Genomic DNA, 18,629 nt, shown 5'->3' with positions numbered 1-18,629 from the left:
TCATATTTCATGGAGTTGTCAATTTTCATAAACTTTGCTACCAGCAATTAATTCATGCTGTTTTCTCCAAAAATATAAGTTTTCTTAAAATTCATGTACTGGTGGGCATTTTCAAAAAATGGTTGGCATAGAATAATTTTTATACGACCGCAAAATGTTTTGCGTACGTATTATGTTATGGCGATGTCGGCGTCCGAAGACATTTTGGTTCGCAAACAATAACTTGAGTATAAGTAATGGATCTCTATGAAATTTTAGCACAAGGTTCCATACTACAATAGGGAGGTTGGGATTGATTTTGGGGGATATTGTCGTAGCCGTTTTGTAATGAGTCCAAAAAGGATCCAAAAACAAGCATTTTACTGGTTCATAGACAATAAATTGAGTATAAGTGTATGGATCTCTATTAAATTTTAGCACAAGGTTCCATTCCACAATAGGAAGGTTGGAATGTATTTTTGGGGCCAAGGCCCAAACTGTTTAATAATTAAGGGCTGAAAAGGGGCCAAAAAACTAGGATTTTCTGGTTTCTGGACAATAACTTGAGTATAAGTCTTTGGATCGCTATGAAATTGTACCACATGGTTCCATACCATAAAAGGAAGGTTGGGATTGATTTTGGGGGTTATGACCCTAACTGTTTAGGAAAGAGGGGTCAAAAACAATACTTTTGTAATACTTTGTATAAATTGCTTATTTCTTGACCAATTTCAATGGGGTTTACTTGAAAGTCTTCAATTCTTGGGGGTTCTTTAATATGCTGAATCTAACCGTGTATTTAGTATTTGGAGTTAAGGCCCTGTTTTTGAATTGTTCTATATGATGGTCTAAAGGGTCCAACATTAAACTTTGTTTGATTTAAACAAAAATTGAATTCAAGGGCTTTATTGATATGCTGAATCGAAACATGTATTTAGATTTTTGATTTTGGGCCCAGTTTTCAAGTTGGTCCAAATCGTTTTTTTTTTTTTTTTTGGGGATATGCTGAATCTTAACCATGTATTCATATTTTTGATTTTTGGACCGGAGCCATATGGAAAATTGAACCCACTGAAAATTGAACCTGGGGTCAAAATCCCATATGGAAAATTGATCCCGGGTCCATAGCGGGAAATTGAACCCCCCATGGTAAATTGAACCTACTGTTTTTCCTTTAAATAAATGTCAAATGAAAATTAGGTTAAGCATTATATGAAAATTTGAAAATCTGAGGTCTATAGAGGGGGGTTCAATTTTCCATGGCTGAGTAAAATTTAAAAAAATATTTTTTTACATGTTTTATTCCTACCAAGTACTTATTAATGCATTATTACTATATAACATAGCTGGAATATCTATGACAATTTAAAAATCTGACATCTATAGTATAGGGGGTCAGTTTTCCATGGTAGGGAGTTCAATTTTCCATGGCTGAGTAAAACATGATAAACATATTTTTTAACTCGTTTTATTCCTACCAAGTACTTATTAATTAATGAAATATTCTAATTAATTAAATAAAAACTGAACCACCCTTAAATACCCCAGTTTTCGAATTGTCATAGCTATTCCAGCTAAGTTATATAGTAATAATGCATTAATAAGTACTTGAAAGGAATAAAACACGATAAAAAAAAATTTTAAACATTTTTACTCAGCCATGGAAAATTGAACCCCCTAACATGGAAAACTGAACCCCCTATAGACCTGAACTTTTCAAATTGTCATAGTTATCCCAGCTATATTATATAGTTATAATGCATTAATAAGTACTTGGTAGGAATAAAACATGTTAGGAAATGTTTTAATATTTTTTTACTCATCCATGGAAAATTGAACCCCCTACCTGGGAAAACTGAACCCCCTCCTATAGACCTCAGATTTTCAAATTGTCATAGCTTTTCAAGCTATGTTATATAGTTATACTGCTTAAATAAGTACTTGGTAGGAATAAAACATGTTAGGAAATATTTATAAAAGTTTTTACTTAGCCATGAAAAAATGAATCCCCTACCATGGTAAACTGAACCCCTATACTGATTCTAACCATGTTTTTAGATTTTGGATATTGGACCATAATAGGTAAAAGTCCAATTTCCAATTTTTATGTTCTTAGACCACATTCATTCTGTGTTAGAAACTATGCTATGTCAAATATATAATCACAATTCAAATTCAGAGCTGTATTGCACAATATATAGAAATTATAAGTAGAGTCATAGTTATAAAAAGATATAACATCAAATCATGTATAAATATAGTTTGAAATTTACTGTTCATTATTATATATTTTGAATATAATTAAAGGTAACTTTTATAGATTTTAAAGATTAAATCTAAACCCTTCAGAATGAAAGTTTCATATCTTCTCTCAATTATAAAATGGTTAAGTAGAGCTGTAAATATGTCATCTCATGCTGATAAAGGGACTGATAATATTACTAGACAAACAGATGTTTAAAACAAAAAACTGAGTTTGTAGAGATGATTGTGTCCAGTTTCTGGTATTACCATTCCAGGACAGGAACAATGAAGTTAATTTAAATTTTGTTTATTTTAACATTTTGATAACTAATCCAGGGCTCACACTACTTCAGAATTATAGGGAGAAGTGACTACTCTTTTTGAAACTGAGAGGGAGAAGTGGTGAGATTTGAAAGAGAAGTGCTCGTTCGCTCGCTGCGCTACAATGTTTGGTTTTTACTATAATACAAAGGGCCATATGGTTTTTTTTTATATTGTTCAATTTGTTCCTGGGCTTACAATAAAAATAACAGTTCAAATTCAAGTTGTTTAATTGTATCTTATCTAGTTGCACAATCATATTAGTCCTCTTGTCAGAAAAAAACAATTAAATATCTAGCAATAATAAAAAAGATTTTTTTTTTTATATCAAAAATGAAAAGAAAGTTATTATATCAATTAAAAAAAAAAATGTACTCTGTTATCATGTTTATGAAATTCAGTGTTTCTCATTAAAAAGATGTATAAGTTAAGCTAATGAACATAGTATAATAGTCCCAGAGTTGAGCAATTTTAATTAATAAATTGAAACAATGCATATACATTGAAATATATACATTTATCAAGTAGATCTAACCAAAAGTATATTAATGCGCGTGGAATGCGTAATTTTTCCTTTTGGGATCAATATTCTTCTGTCAGCTGTGCCATTCATGTGTCCGTAGTCATTAACATGAGAATCCAGATTTCGGTCATAGCTGGTCCGGTTCCGACTTCGATCAGTAGTTCGTACAATATTTCAATGGCGGACGAAGAAAATTTACAAAAATAAACGATGTTTGACACGCTATTTGGAAAGGAATATGATGTTTTTAATGCAATACATGGATAACAAATTTACTTCAGTCAAATTTCATCACGTTCTAATGAAGAAACAAACTTATTTTGCCGAAAGTTAGAATGATTTGATGTACACTTTGAGCAACAAGTACCGGAAGTGATAAAAAATTGTCTTTATGAAATAACATGCAACCAACTTTAAAATCAATGCTTTAATCTCTTTTCTGAAGAAAATTAATTGCTTATGTCCTTGAATTTCTTTACTTTTAAATGAAAAATTGCTGTTTCATCGACTTGGTAAAAATTGAATATTGCCGATGACGAAAGCGACTGAAAGCGAGTATCGTGAACAACAGGGCGACTAGATTTCGCTTTTGACAGTTGGTCAAAGCGAAGTGAATGACGGGAAAGCGACTTTGTCGCCCCAGTCGCATGGTAGCATGAGCCCTGCTAATCATGAAAATTAGATATTAAAATTAATGAGGGAAAGTTTGTGATGTATTAATTCCCTACACACTAGCTAATGTGTGTATTTGTTTGATTAATTTGTAATTCTTTGTTTGTTATATTTCAATGTATTTCATGAGGGCTTCAGGGAAGATTAGTTTTTACAGCTAACTGTGTTACCCTCTTTAAATAAAAAAATTATTATTACATGTATTATTATTATTATTATTATTGTTTTAAAAAAAATTGAAATTTTATTTTTTTTCTTCCTTTAAAAACTACACACAATGTGTATTACATATTTACATTTGTAATTTTAAAACTAAATATTCACATTTATGAATATGGATAAGTGTTGTTTATTTACTATTAATTCATGCATGCAGGAATTTCCACCTATTATCATGAAAACAAAACATGTGGTATTCATCAACTAACACACTTATAATTGGAGTGACAAATTTATTTGAAAATTTTGTGTTTTCTAAGTGGTGTGGCTGATAAGCTGATTTTCAATCAATCATCATTTTGATGTAATTTCTTGTGGATAAATGTAGGACTGTATTAATGAGGAATGATATTTTGGAATTTGTTTTTTCATTTTATTTTGTAAATTTTCTGAAGAACTTTGTGGTAGGTTTATTTGTTATTCTGTATTAATTAATTTTCAGAATGCTATATATATATATATATATATATATATATATATACAAGTCTAAATTGAAAACAACGTTCAAACCTATGATTGCGTTGGATAAAAACCGCAATTTTTATACGTGTGCATGCAAAACAAATTTCTTGTTAGAGGGGTCTAAATACAGCACAAACAACATTTTCCAAAAAACCAAAAAAGTAATAAGTATATTTTAACAAAACACATTTGACTAACAGGTCGAACAACAAATGTTCTTAAACCCTGCTGACTGCCATTGGCGATTGCCAAATAAACGGATCACCAGATGTAAACAAAATAGATATTAACTATTAATCTAATACCAAACAGAAAACAATAAACTTGCGGAAAAGATGGTATACCGCAAACAAAAGGTGCAAAAATTAGTACACCATATCCAGATTTCGACAATTGATGTCTCTTCAGTGATGTAAGGAATCGAAACAGTATTTGGAAGGCCATATAATTTACCTCAATTTAGGATAGACTCTTGAATTTTGAAGAGTCGAAATAGGATGAACAAATCATATAAACCCGAAGGCAAATATAATACAAGCCCAAACGAAAAAATATAAACAAGTCTAAATTGAAAACAACGTTCAAACCTATGATTGCGTTGGATAAAAACCACAATTTTGATACGTGTGCATGCAAAACAAATTTCTTGTTAGAGGGGTCTAAATACAGCACAAACAACATTTTCCAAAAGACCAAAAAAGTGAAAAAGTATATTTTAACAATAAATATATATATATATATATATATATATATATATATTTTTTTTTAATGATGAAGTGAACCCATTTAAAAACTTAGCTCATATTGTCCATTAATAAATAAATTATTTAAATTCTAGGTGTACTTGGATATGCTGAATCTGTCCAAATCAGGGTCCAGAATTGAACTTTGTTTGATTTGAACAAAAAATAAATTAAATACACACATTGAGGTCCAAAGGGTCCAAAATTATACTTTGTTTGATTTCATCAAAAAATTAAAATTCTTGGGGTTCTATGATATGCTGAATCTAACTGTATATTTAGATTTTGGATATTGGACCATAATAGGTAAAAGTCCAATTTCAAAATTTTATTTTCTTTGACCACATTTATTCTGTGTCAGAAACCTATGAAGTGTCAAATATTTAATTACAATCCATATTCAGAGCTGTATCAAGTTTGAATGTAGTGTCCATACTTGCCACAACTGTTCAAGGTTCTGCAGTTGTATCAAGCTGTGCCTTGCGGAGCATTTTATTTACATTGAGAATCATTTTGGAATAACAAGTTAAACCTTCTTATCAATTTTCATTGAAATTCTGAATAAACAGCTGGTTCTCAAAATCTATAATTTTTTTTAAGATTTAAAAAAAAGTAAGTTTTAACCACAATTTAGACAGCAAGAAACAATTTGGAATGCATATTAGACCTATATAGATATAGGAAGATGTGGTATGAGAGCCAATGAGACAACTCTCCATCCAAGTTACAATTTATAAAAGTAAACCATTATAGGTCAAGGTACGGCCTTCAACACGGAGCATTGGCTCACACTGAACAGCAAGCTATAAAGGGCCCCAAAAAATTACTAGTGTAAAACCATTCAAACGGAAAAACCAACGATCTAATCTATATAAAAACGAGAAACGAGAAACATGTATGAACTACATAAACAGACTTCAACTACTGTAATCAGATTCCTGACTTAGGACAGGTGCAAACATTTGCAGCAGGATTAAACGTTTTAATGGTACCAAACCTTCTCCCTTTTCTGAAACAATAGTATAACATCACAACATAGAAAAACACACTATAAAATATCAATTGGAAGGCTTAACTCAATCAAAAAACGTAAATTAACACACAATGAACGACTAAATTTGACCTGTGACACCTGAATGCAAATACATAGTTAATAAAAAATTACAAGGGATAAATAATTAAAGTCAAAAGTAAATAAACAGGTTTAAACATAGTTAAAGTATGATATCACTGTGAAATTTCAAACAATTTATAGAAAATCATCACTTTTGAATATCGATTTTTTGGGAAATCTTAAAACTAAAAGATGTTTCTCAAAATTTGGGATTTTGTTCAACAAAAAGTACTTTCACCCTGTATTTGACATGAAGAAACAATTTAGGAATAGCATATTATATAAAAATAAGAAGATGTGGTATGATTGCCAATAAACAAGTCTAGATCAAAGACCTGCATAGTATACTCTAAAAGGCCCCGAAATGACAAATTTATAACAAATCAAACAGAAAACTAATGGCCTGATTTATGTACAAAACAATAAGCAAAAAACAAATATGATATACAGTAACAAACGACAACCACTGAATAACAGGCTCCTGACTTGAGACGGGCACATACAGAATGTGGCAGGGTTAAACATGTTTGCTGGCTCTAAACCCTCCCACTATCCTGGGACAGTGGTGTAACAGTAGTTACAGTACAACATAAGAAAAAACTATAAAAATCAGTTGAGAAAGGTTTAATTCATGAGATCGATGCAGTTAAGTTCATATGAGATCATCTTTGTAAAAGTCAACAGACAACTATGACAGACAAAGACGGCGTACGACCACAATGACAGACTATGGACGTCAAGTGATGGCAAAAGCTCGCACTGGCCCTTCGGGCCCTGGTGAGCTAATAATGCATTGATGCTTATTTGGTAGGAAAAAACATGTGAGAAAAGAGACTTAATATAAAAATAAGAAGATGTGGTATAATTGCCAACGAGACAACTCTCCACCAGAGACCAAATGACATAGAAGTTAACAACTATAGGTCACCGTACGGCCTTCAACAATGAGCAAAACCCATACTGCATAGTCAGCTATAAAAGGCCCCAATATGACAAATGTAAAACAATTCAAACGAGAAAACTAACGGCCTGAATTATGTAAAAAAACAATGAGCGAAATACAAATATGATATACAGCAACAAACGACATTTTTACTAATTCATCTACTGTTGGGTGCAGACCAAGCATTCAATTTAGACAGGCCGAAAAAATTAACGCTGCGTTTACTCGCGTACACTTCATGTTAACGCCGCGTTAACTCCGAAATTTCAGTAGACATAAAAAGTAAACGGGCGTTTACTTTCGCGCTTACCTCCACGTTAACGCAAAAACGGCGCGTCTTCTAATTTTATAAAGAGTAAACGGGCGTTTACTTTCGCATTAACTTCCACGTTAACGTGAAAAAATGCACGTCTTCTATTTTTGTCAAAAGTAAACGTGCGTTTACTGTTTGTAGTAAACGCGCGTTAACGCAGTTTGTCATCGTATCACTGACCTAAAATATCAAATGATAAGATACATCAAATTAAATGACCAACTGGTCATTTTCGATTGACATATTGACGATTACAGTTAATTAATAATGTTATCAAAGACTACAAAATGTTGTTGGCATCAATTTAGAGTGCCAGCATGTCCTCTTTTTATTCAAAATATTGAATCATAAACAAATTTCAGTAGTTTTCATACATCAGACTGACTCTTATAACACAATTATTTGTCCACATCAACCAAAACTGACCATATTAGCACTTTATTATGTAAATCTTATAGTAGCATATAGTAAATCAGTAATATTTTCAGTAATGATGGATTGTATAAAACAAATTATAGCCATATTGGAACATAATAACTACTAAAAAAAAATTCTGCATCAATTTAGAGTACCAGCATGTCTTCTTTTTATTCAAAATATTGAATCGTAAACTAATTTTAGTAGTTTTCATACCTCAGGCTGACTCTTTTAACACAATTATTTGTCCACATCAACCAAAACTGATCATATTAGCACTTTATTATGTAAATCTTATAGTGGCATATAGTAAATCAGTAATATTTTCAGTAATGATGGATTGTATAAAACAAATTATAGGCATATTGGAACATAATAACTACTAAAAAAAATTCTGCATCAATTTAGAGTGCAAGCATGTCCTTTTTTTATTCAAAATATTGAATCTTAAACAAATTTCAGTAGTTTTCATACCTCAAACTGACTCGTATCATAAAGTTATTTGTCCGCATCAACCAAAACTGACCATATTAGCACTTTAATTTGTAAATATATATAGCTGCATAGAAAATAAGTTATATTTTCATGTAAGGATGGATTGTATAATACAAATGATAGCAATATTGGAATATATTGACTAAAAAAAATTGTTCGCATCAATTAAGAGTGCCAGCCTATCCTTTTTTTATTCAAAATATTGAATCGTAAACAAATTTCAGTAGTTTTCATACCTCAGACTTGACTCGTATAACAAAATTATTTGTCTGCATCAACCAAAACTGCCCATATGTGCACTTTATTATGTAAATATTATAGTCGCATATAGTAAATCAGTAATAATTTCATGTAAAGATGGATTGTATAAAACAAATTATAGTTATATTGGAACATAATTACTACAAATAAATTTTTCTGCATCAATTTAGAGTACCAGCATGTCCTCTTTTTATTCCAAATATTGAATCATAAACAAATTTCAGTAGTTTTCATACCTCAGACTTGACTTGTATAACAAAATTATTTGTCTGCATCAACAAAAACTAACTATATTTGCACTTTATAATGTAAATCTTATAGTTGCATATAGTAAATCAGTAATATTTTCAGTAATGATAGATTGTATAAAACAAACTATAGCAATATTGAAACATAATGACTACAAAAAATTTTCTACATCAATTTAAAGTACCAGCATGTTCTCTTTTTATTCAAAATATTGAATCGTCAACAAATTTCAGTAGTTTTCATACCTCAAACTGACTAATATAATCAAGTTATTTGTCTGCATCAACCAAAACTGACCATATTACATGTATTAGCACTTTATTATGTTAATCTATATAGCCACATAGTAAAGGAGTTATATTTTCATATAAGAATGGATTGTATGATACAAATGATAGCAATATTGGAACATAATGACTAAAAAATTTTGTTCGCATCAATTTAGAGTGCCAACATGTCCTCTTTTTATTCAAAATATTGAATCGTAAACAAATTTCAGTAGTTTTCATACCTCAAACTGACTCGTATCATAAAGTTATTTGTCCGCATCAACCAAAATTGACCATAATAGCACTTTATTATGTAAATCTATATAGCCGCATAGTAAATGAGTTATATTTCCATATAAGAATGGATTATATAATACAAATGATAGCAATATTGGAACATATGACTAAAAAATTTTGTTCGCATCAATTTAGAGTGCCAGCATGTCCTCTTTTTATTAAAAATATTGAATCGTAAACAAATTTCAGTAGTTTTCATACCTCAAACTGACTCTTATCATTAAGTTATTTGTCCGCATCAACCAAAACTGACGATATTAGCACTTTATTATGTAAATCTATATAGCCTCATAGTAAATGAGTTTTATTTTCATATGAGAATGGATTATATAATACAAATGATAGCAATATTGGAACATAATGACTAAAAAATTTTGTTCGCATCAATTTAGAGTGCCAGCATGTCCTCTTTTTATTCAAAATATTGAATCGTAAACAAATTTCAGTAGTTTTCATACCTCAAACTGACTTGTATCATTAAGTTATTTGTCCGCATCAACCAAAACTGACCATATTAGCACTTTAATATGTAAATCTATATAGCCGCATAGTAAATGAGTTATATTTGCATATAAGAATGGATTATATAATACAAATGATAGCAATATTGGAACAAAATTTTGTTCGCATCAATTTAGAGTGCCAGCATGTCCTCTTTTTATTCAAAATATTGAATCGTAAACAAATTTCAGTAGTTTTCATACCTCAAACTGACTTGTATCATTAAGTTATTTGTCTGCATCAACCAAAACTGACCATATTAGCACTTTATTATGTAAATCTATATAGCTGCGTAGTAAATGAGTTATATTTTCATATAAGAATGGATTGTATTATACAAATGATAGCAATATTGGAACATAATGACTAAAAAATTTTGTTCGCATCAATTTAGAGTGCCAGCATGTCCTCTTTTTATTCAAAATATTGAATCGTAAACAAATTTCAGTAGTTTTCATACCACAGACTTGACTCGTATAACAAAATTATTTGTTTGCATCAACTAAAACTGACCATATGTGCACTTTATTATGTAAATATTATAGTCGCATAGTAAATCGGTAATATTTTCCAGTAAGGATGGATTGTATAATACAAATGATAGCAATATTGGAACATAATGACTAAAAAATTTTGTTCGCATCAATTAAGAGTGCCAGCATGTCCTCTTTTTATTCAAAATATTGAATCGTTAACAAATTTCAGTAGTTTTCTTGCCTCAGACTGACTCTTTTAATAAAATTAATTGTCCACATCAACCAAAACTGACCATATTAGCACTTTAATTTGTAAATATATATAGCTACATAGTAAATGAGTTATATTTTCATGTAAGGATGGATTGTATAATACAAATGATAGCAATATTGGAATATATTTACTAAAAAAAAATTGTTCGCATCAATTAAGAGTGCCAGCATGTCCTTATTTTATTAAAAATATTGAATCGTAAACAAATTTCAGTAGTTTTCATACCTCAGACTTGACTCGTATAACAAAATTATTTGTCTGCATCAACCAAAACTGACCATATGTGCACTTTATTATGTAAAAATTATAGTCGCATAGTGAATCAGTAATATTTTCATATAAGGATGGATTGTAAATAACAAATTATAGCAATATTGGAACATAATGACTACAAAATATTTTCTGCATCAATTTCGAGTACCAGCATGTCCTCTTTTTATTCAAAATATTGAATCGCAAACAAATTTCAGTAGTTTTCATACCTCAAACTGACTTGTATCATAAAGTTATTTGTCCGCATCAACCAAAACTGACCATTATAGCACTTTATTATGTAAATCTATATAGCCGCATAGTAAATGAGTTATATTTTCATATAAGATTGGATTGTATAATACAAATGATAGCAATATTGGAATATAATGACTAAAAAATTTTGTTCTCATCAATTTAGAGTGCCAGCATGTCCACTTTTTATTCAAAATATTGAATTGTAAACAAATTTCAGTAGTTTTCATACTTTAGACTGACTCGTTTAACAAAATTATTTGTCCTCATCAACCAAAACTGACTATATTTGCACTTTATTATGTAAATATCATAGTCGCATAGTAAATCAGTAATATTTTCATGTAAAGATGGATTGTATAAAACAAATTATAGTTATATTGGAACATAATGACTACAAAAAATTTTCTGCATCAATTTAGAGAAACAGCATGTCCTCTTTTTATTCAAAATATTGAATCGTTAACAAATTTTAGTAGTTTTCATACCTCAAACTGACTCGTATCATTAAGTTATTTGTCCACATTAACCAAAACTGACCATATTAGCACTTTAATTTGTAAATATATATAGCTGCATAGTAAATGAGTTATATTTTCATGTAAGGATGGATTGTATAATACAAATGATAGCAATATTGGAATATATTGACTAAAAAAAAATTGTTTGCATCAATTTAGAGTGCCAGCATGTACTTTTTTTTTATTCAAAATATTGAATCGTAAACAAATTTCAGTAGTTATTATACCTCAGACTGACTCGTATAACAAAATTATTTGTCTGCATCAACCAAAACTGACCATATTTGCACTTTATTATGTAAATCTTATAGTCGCATAGTAAATCAGTAATATTTTCATGTAAGGATGGATTGTATAAAACAAATTATAGCAATATTGGAACATAATGACTAAAAAATTTTGTTCGCATCAATTTTGAGTGCCAGCATGTCATTTTTTTATTCAAAATATTGAATCACAAACAAATTTCGGTAGTTTTCACACCTCAGACTTGACTTGCATAACAAAATTATTTGTCCGCATCAACCAAAACTGACCATATTTGCATTTTATGGTGTAAATCTTATAGTCACATAGTAAAGCAGTTATATTTTTATGTCAGCAGTTCGTGATTGTTTTTATTTTAAACAAAACTATTTAACGGCATCATTCAACACTCACATGACTGATTCATGTACTTTATAATGAAAACTATGAGAAGTTCTCTTCTAGGAATAGTACATGTATACTGTTAATATATTTATATGTAGGTTGATTGATTTTGTTTGTAGCATAACGTCCAGTGGCAATATTTCATTCATGTTCAGATCGAGTATATTTTTCGGACGTCCCAAATATCCTTTATAATCTTTATGGATAAGTCTGTTTAAATTGACGAGATGGTACAAATGTACATACTTATACAACACTTTATCAATATTCCTTTCAATACACTGTACAATTTTCGTTTGAACATTTGGCAATACAGAAGCTTAAATCATGTAAATCCAATCAAACAAGGTGAATTACGATTAAAAATAATGTATTAAATATTAATGCATCGAGTTATACCTCATAGTATATAGGAATTCAAAGAGACAGTTTAAAATGGGGAACGAAGCAACGTAAACCATGATGTTTATATCCCATTATATACAAATATTTTTCCGATGTGTAGGATAACCTTTCTATCCGCCTCGATATTTGTACATGTAACTTTTGAAAAGATAATGTAGAAAATCTGCTAATCAGTAAAGTTATTGGAACTGATTTTTTGTAATTTAATAAAATTAATATTTCGAATTAAAAGTGTTTTTGAATTGTTCTGGTTTGAAATTCATATACGTAAAATATTAAGATAAAAGTCGTTTTAATAAAATGAACACGAAGTTTAGTTCTTAATTTACACAATAAGTTAACGCGAAAAGTAAACGCGCGTTTACTTTCAAGTGCACATAAAAATACACTTGTGAAATCTGTAGTAAACGCCCGTTTACTTTTAAGTGCACATAAAAATAAATTTGTGAAATCTGAAGTAAACGCCCGTTTACTACTGACTAAACGGACACAGAGTAAACGCCCGTTTACTCGGGTAGACATTAGAAATTTAACGCGCGTTTACTAGTAAATGCGAAAATTGAAGTTAACTAATGAAATATGTGCAAGCAGCGTTAACTTGCGTTTACTTTATGTAATGCTTGGTCTGCACCCAACTGTATGGTATTTTAACCCCTTACCATTCAAAATTGAACCCCCCCTATTTAATTAGATTTTCAAATAATCATAGCAATTTAAACTACTTTATATGGTAGTAATGCTTTGGCCTATTTGGGGTGTAAATATCAATGCTTTAAAAGGAATAAAACCACTTATGTATAGCCCCATTGCTATCTATGTTAAATTCTACAATTTCTAGAATTGATAGCTATTTTTTTTTACTTGTCCTTAAAACTTCAACATACCTTTAATTGCATATTAGTGCGCACTGTTTCCAAGAAGTTTAGTAGTGTAAAAACAGGTACTTCTAATCGGAGCAGCAGGACAAATATGACCTATTTAAATTTCCTTATTTTTTTTTAGTATTCATAAGAAACTTTCAACAATGGTTCTACAGTTATTAAGCTTTCAGATACCAAAATTACCCAACTATTTTACTTGTTGACAAAGTCACAGCTATGTGTAGGAATGTTTTATTAACCGGATTTTCGAAGGAAATATCGGTTATTAAATTGGGGATGTACTGCGGGCGGCTGGGCGGGCGGGCGGGCGGCTGCCAAACAGTGTCTCCACAATAACATGAAAACGCTTAACAAATTTTTTTCAAATTTAAATATGTTGTTTCCTGGGACTTAATGAAGGTCTAGTTCAATTTTCAAGATTTTAGTATTTCTCCTTTTTGAGTTATCGCCATTTTTAATATCCAAAATTGGTATTTTTAAATATTTTTCTCTCTTGTCATCATATTATGACTAAGGTAAAGCATATGGTAAAAGTCTTATCTCACAATTATAATTGGAGTGACAGATTTATTTGAAAATTTTCTGTTTCCTGATAAGATCTGTAGGACTGTATATATATAAAGTTTGAAATTTACTAGTAGGACTGTATAAATGAAGGTTGAAATTTACGGTTCATTATTAGACAGTTTGAAGATAATTACAGATAAGTTTTATAGGTTTTTTAGAGATAGACATTTTGAAGTTAATTACATTACTAATAATTATATACCTAATGTTAGAGTACTTTGTTAAAAGGTTAAACCATAGTTCTGTTCAAGGGGAAATGACCTTTCAATTCGCGAGCATTATTCATTAGATAATAATCTATTATGTATAAGTTAAAAAGTTAAAATTAAGATAAGATAAGTTGCAGATCTATATTAGTATGTTACAGATGAAAGAAAAAATATTGGGAACTACCAACTATATATATAAAGTTTGATTTTGATTTATACACTAAGTGATAAGATAACAGTCACATCTGGAAATTTTCAATGCAATCACCCAATTATAATTGGAGTGACAGATTTATTCGAAAACTATTATTTATATTTGATTATAATTCAAAAATAAATATAACATCATACCTCTTTACATCATATCTAATTTTAGAGTCTATGGTTTAATCATATTTAATTTTAGATTAACATGATTAGTTCATGGAAATAAAGATTAAGTTATTTCCATTTAAACAGAAATGGTTTAACTAAGAAGTATTTCATCAAAAATTGAATTCTTGGGGTTCTTTGATATGGTGATTCTAGCAATGTACTTAGCATTTGGATATTTGACCATAATAGGTAAATGTTCAATTTCAAATTTTTCAGTTCTTTTACCACATTTATTTTGTGTCACAAACCCATGCTGTATTAAATATTCAATCACAATCCAAATTCAGAGCTTAAATGTTGTGTCCATACTTGCTCAACTGTTCAGGGTTTGACCTCTGCAGGAAAATCTGGTTTGCTGTCACTCTGACAGCCTCTTGTATTTTAAATTTGTTTTACTTTCTTGAATGTTCTTACACTAGACTTTAAAACAAGCAACAATCAATCAATCAATCTGTTTTAGAAATGATAATGTATTTGATCATGGACTTTATAATGTTGAGTTGTATCATGGGAGCAATTTACAGATATGCTGAACAGTCAATTCCTGTTTATTTACCCACTTAGCATGGCTTTTTGTTGATGCCTAATAATGTGTGGGTGTATACTAAGCACAACATTGCATCTAAGTTCTTGTTGTGTTTCAGGCATTTTTGAAAATGAAGCTAGTTGATCCTGTACTAAATGTTTTATTCGCTTTGATGTGTGGTAGTGGTGAAGAAGATAATGCAGAAGAAGATGAAGAAGATTTGGAGTCTTATAAACCAGCACAATATGCTCCTCAGGTAATAATTACTGGTATTCCTTGTTTGCTCACTCTGCATGCCAAAACTTAGTATGAGCTATTTCCAGTACATGTCCCTTCATCTGATAAATTTTAGCATTTTCATCATCTCTTGTAAATATTTTTGGGCTTAATTGAATTAATTTGGCAAGAAAAATGAATGGAAGGTCTTGTTTAAATTGTTTCCTCACTTAATTTAATTCAGACAAAAACATGTTCACCTAATGCAATTTTATACTCCTGTTCATAACTTAAAAATTCCTTGTCCTGTTATGAAACTTGACATGATTATTCACCACTACTAGAAGGCTTATTGCAAAGAAGGATGATGATGATGATGGTTAGTTGCTTAATGTCCAGCAGCAAATTAAATTCATATTCAGGACGAAAACTTGCTAATGTAATATGAATATTAAACCTGCATTGTACTAGACTGACACGTTTGAGTCAGATTTTTAACGTGCTAGTTCACAGGGTAACAGTCCGCAGGAAGACACGTCACCCTACCAGGACACATTATTCTGACTCCAAGCTGTTGCTCCTTAATGCAACATGCTTAGTAGAGAAACAGCAAGACCAATTTTAAAGTCTTTGGTTTGACCTTGCCATGGATCGAACCAATGACCTTCCACAAACCAGGCAAACAAGAGACTACTGTGGCCATTCTGCATACAAGGAAGAAAAATGTACACTGATTATAAGTTATGGTAAAAAACTTAGGGCAACTTAGCCAGTTGCCCACCCCTTTGCAAATATACAAAAGTCGTTGCTGCTCTCTTACTTTAAAATCCCTAAGAGTTGAGGGATGAAACTTAGCATGATTATTAACCACTACTAGAAGGTGTGCCACGTACATGAAACAAATGTACATTAATGACCTTGGTCACAAAGGTAGTTGACCTAACATGCCTCTATGCATATACATGTTCTTGGAATACAATTTACTTGTTTACATGCTGCAGGGCCCTCTCTGATGGCTGCCATTAAAAGCATCTTGTTGATAATGTTAAGTTTATGTGTTATCGGTTGAATTTCATTACAAGATTGACTAAAAATCAGTAAAACATTTAAGAGATTTCCCAGGTTACAGGTTTTTAATTTCTTGAAGAATAGTCAGTGTGTACAAAACCACAGGGAAAACTAAATGAACAACAATTATATAATATACATATTCCATGCATCCTCTTTCAATCTATAAATTTTGCCTCTGGGCATTTAGCAACAAATTGTCCATCAATTAATCAATGAATTTAGATATTTTACAGGTAATTGACACTATGGCCTTACATTTACCACCAGAAAAACTTATTCCTAACCTGGTAAGTAAATATCTAACAACAATATTTAGCCACCTCGAAGATATTGCCATGCACGCTTTCTCTTGATGGTATCACATATTTACTGCATTGTTCCTGATAGACTAATATTACATCTCCCATATAGTTTAGTTATTCACATCATTGAAGTTGAGACAACAAGTTATTTTTGAAAGGGAGCTCCTTTTGACACCAAAAAATACTATGTCAATTAAGAATTGTTTTCTAAAGAATTGTAAAACATTGGCATTTAGTAGGATATTCTATGTGCTAAAACAGCTGATCATCAAATAGTATTGTCTTAGCCTTATTAAGAATGTGGAAACGAAGAACAAAAAGAAAAAGGTTGGCTGTGTACTGATTGATATTTTAATCTTAGATACATGATTTTTTTATCAGTTGTTATTGGCTTTGAACTAGCTGTCAGTAACTGTGAGTACTCTCAGATCTGTACTTTGTGTCTTCATTGTTGTGAGAGATGTATAAATTTCCTGCCACTTTCAGTCAGTGTTTTTGTTGGTTGTTTTTCTGCTTTGTATCTATCTGATGAGTTGAGCCCTTTTCAACTGATTCTAAAAATGCAAGTTTTGCCTATTATTTTGAAAACCGCTGTAAATGGAGGGAATCTGTCTGACAAGGGTAAAAATGTTCAGAATGTTGAGCTCTACCTATTGTTCATTTAAGGCAAAACTGTCAGTCGACTTCTTATAGGAGTTATTGCCCTTTAAAGATGAATATTACCATTTTTAAAAATGTTTGCCTATTATCTTGAAGATTATAATAGATAGACAGAAACTTTAAATACCAAAAAATGATCAGCAAGACAAGATCTACAAATAAGTCAATGTAGCTGAAATCTTCAGTCAACTCCTTATTAGAGTTATTGCCTTATAATGACGATTTTTACCATTTTTTTTTGGTGTTTTTGCCTAATATCTTAAAAACTATATTAGATAGACAGAAACTTTAAAAATCAAAATAAACCTTTTATAGAAGGAAGATATTGAAAAATTGAATCAGCATTTTGATTTTGTGGTAAAAAGGTCAGAATTCAAGGTCATTGTTTCAAAAAATGGAATACTGTAAATTCAGAAATTATTGCAAATATTGCAACTAGTTGAGTATTGCAATAATAAGAACTCGCATTATGATATCTGATCCATATATCTGTAAATATCTTTTCTTAAAATCCCAATAATTAAACTTGCATTTTCATTAATTTTTCCGAAATCCCAAGAATTTCTGAATTTACAGTAAAAAATTGTAAACAGATTTCCAGTTGGTAACTTCAGTTTCCCTTGATTGACTGGAATGAAATTTAAATAGATGGAAGATATAGGTAAAGGGCAGAATCCTTTATCTTCATGAGTTAAATACAGTACAACAGGAACCTATCACCAAAAGGAGCTTTACATTGTTCTTATGTTGTACTATAATATCACTGTTACATACATTGTTCTTATGTTGTACTGTTACATCACTGTCCTAGGTTATGTGGAGGGTATGGCGGTAGCAAACTTGTTTAACCCCGCCACATTCTATATGTGCCTGTCCTATGTCAGGAACCTGTAATTGAGTGCTGGTCAATTAAATCAGGCCATTAGTTTTCTTGTTTGAATTGTTTCACATTTGTCATTTCAGGTC

The 18,629-nt window shown here is 30.5% G+C and overlaps 1 protein-coding gene across 6 annotated transcripts in view; it reads left to right on the top strand.

Moving 5' to 3' along the window:
- The window catches only part of LOC127701233 (importin-4-like), a 997,117-nt gene that overhangs the window by 247,925 nt on the left and 730,563 nt on the right, over positions 1–18,629 (top strand). For all 6 annotated transcript variants that reach the window (XM_052205057.1, XM_052205056.1, XM_052205054.1 and 3 more), the window contains exons 11-12: positions 15,533–15,670; positions 16,935–16,988. In XM_052205057.1, the coding sequence (XP_052061017.1) occupies positions 15,533–15,670; positions 16,935–16,988 (192 nt within the window). The remainder of the gene's footprint in view (positions 1–15,532; positions 15,671–16,934; positions 16,989–18,629) is intronic.

Source organism: Mytilus californianus, unplaced genomic scaffold (assembly GCF_021869535.1).
Source record: "Mytilus californianus isolate M0D057914Y unplaced genomic scaffold, xbMytCali1.0.p SCAF_5, whole genome shotgun sequence".
In the NCBI taxonomy this organism is placed as follows: domain Eukaryota; kingdom Metazoa; phylum Mollusca; class Bivalvia; order Mytilida; family Mytilidae; genus Mytilus; species Mytilus californianus.
The sequence above is the reverse complement of the archived record's forward strand: the minus strand, read 5'-3'. Positions and strand labels throughout refer to the sequence as shown.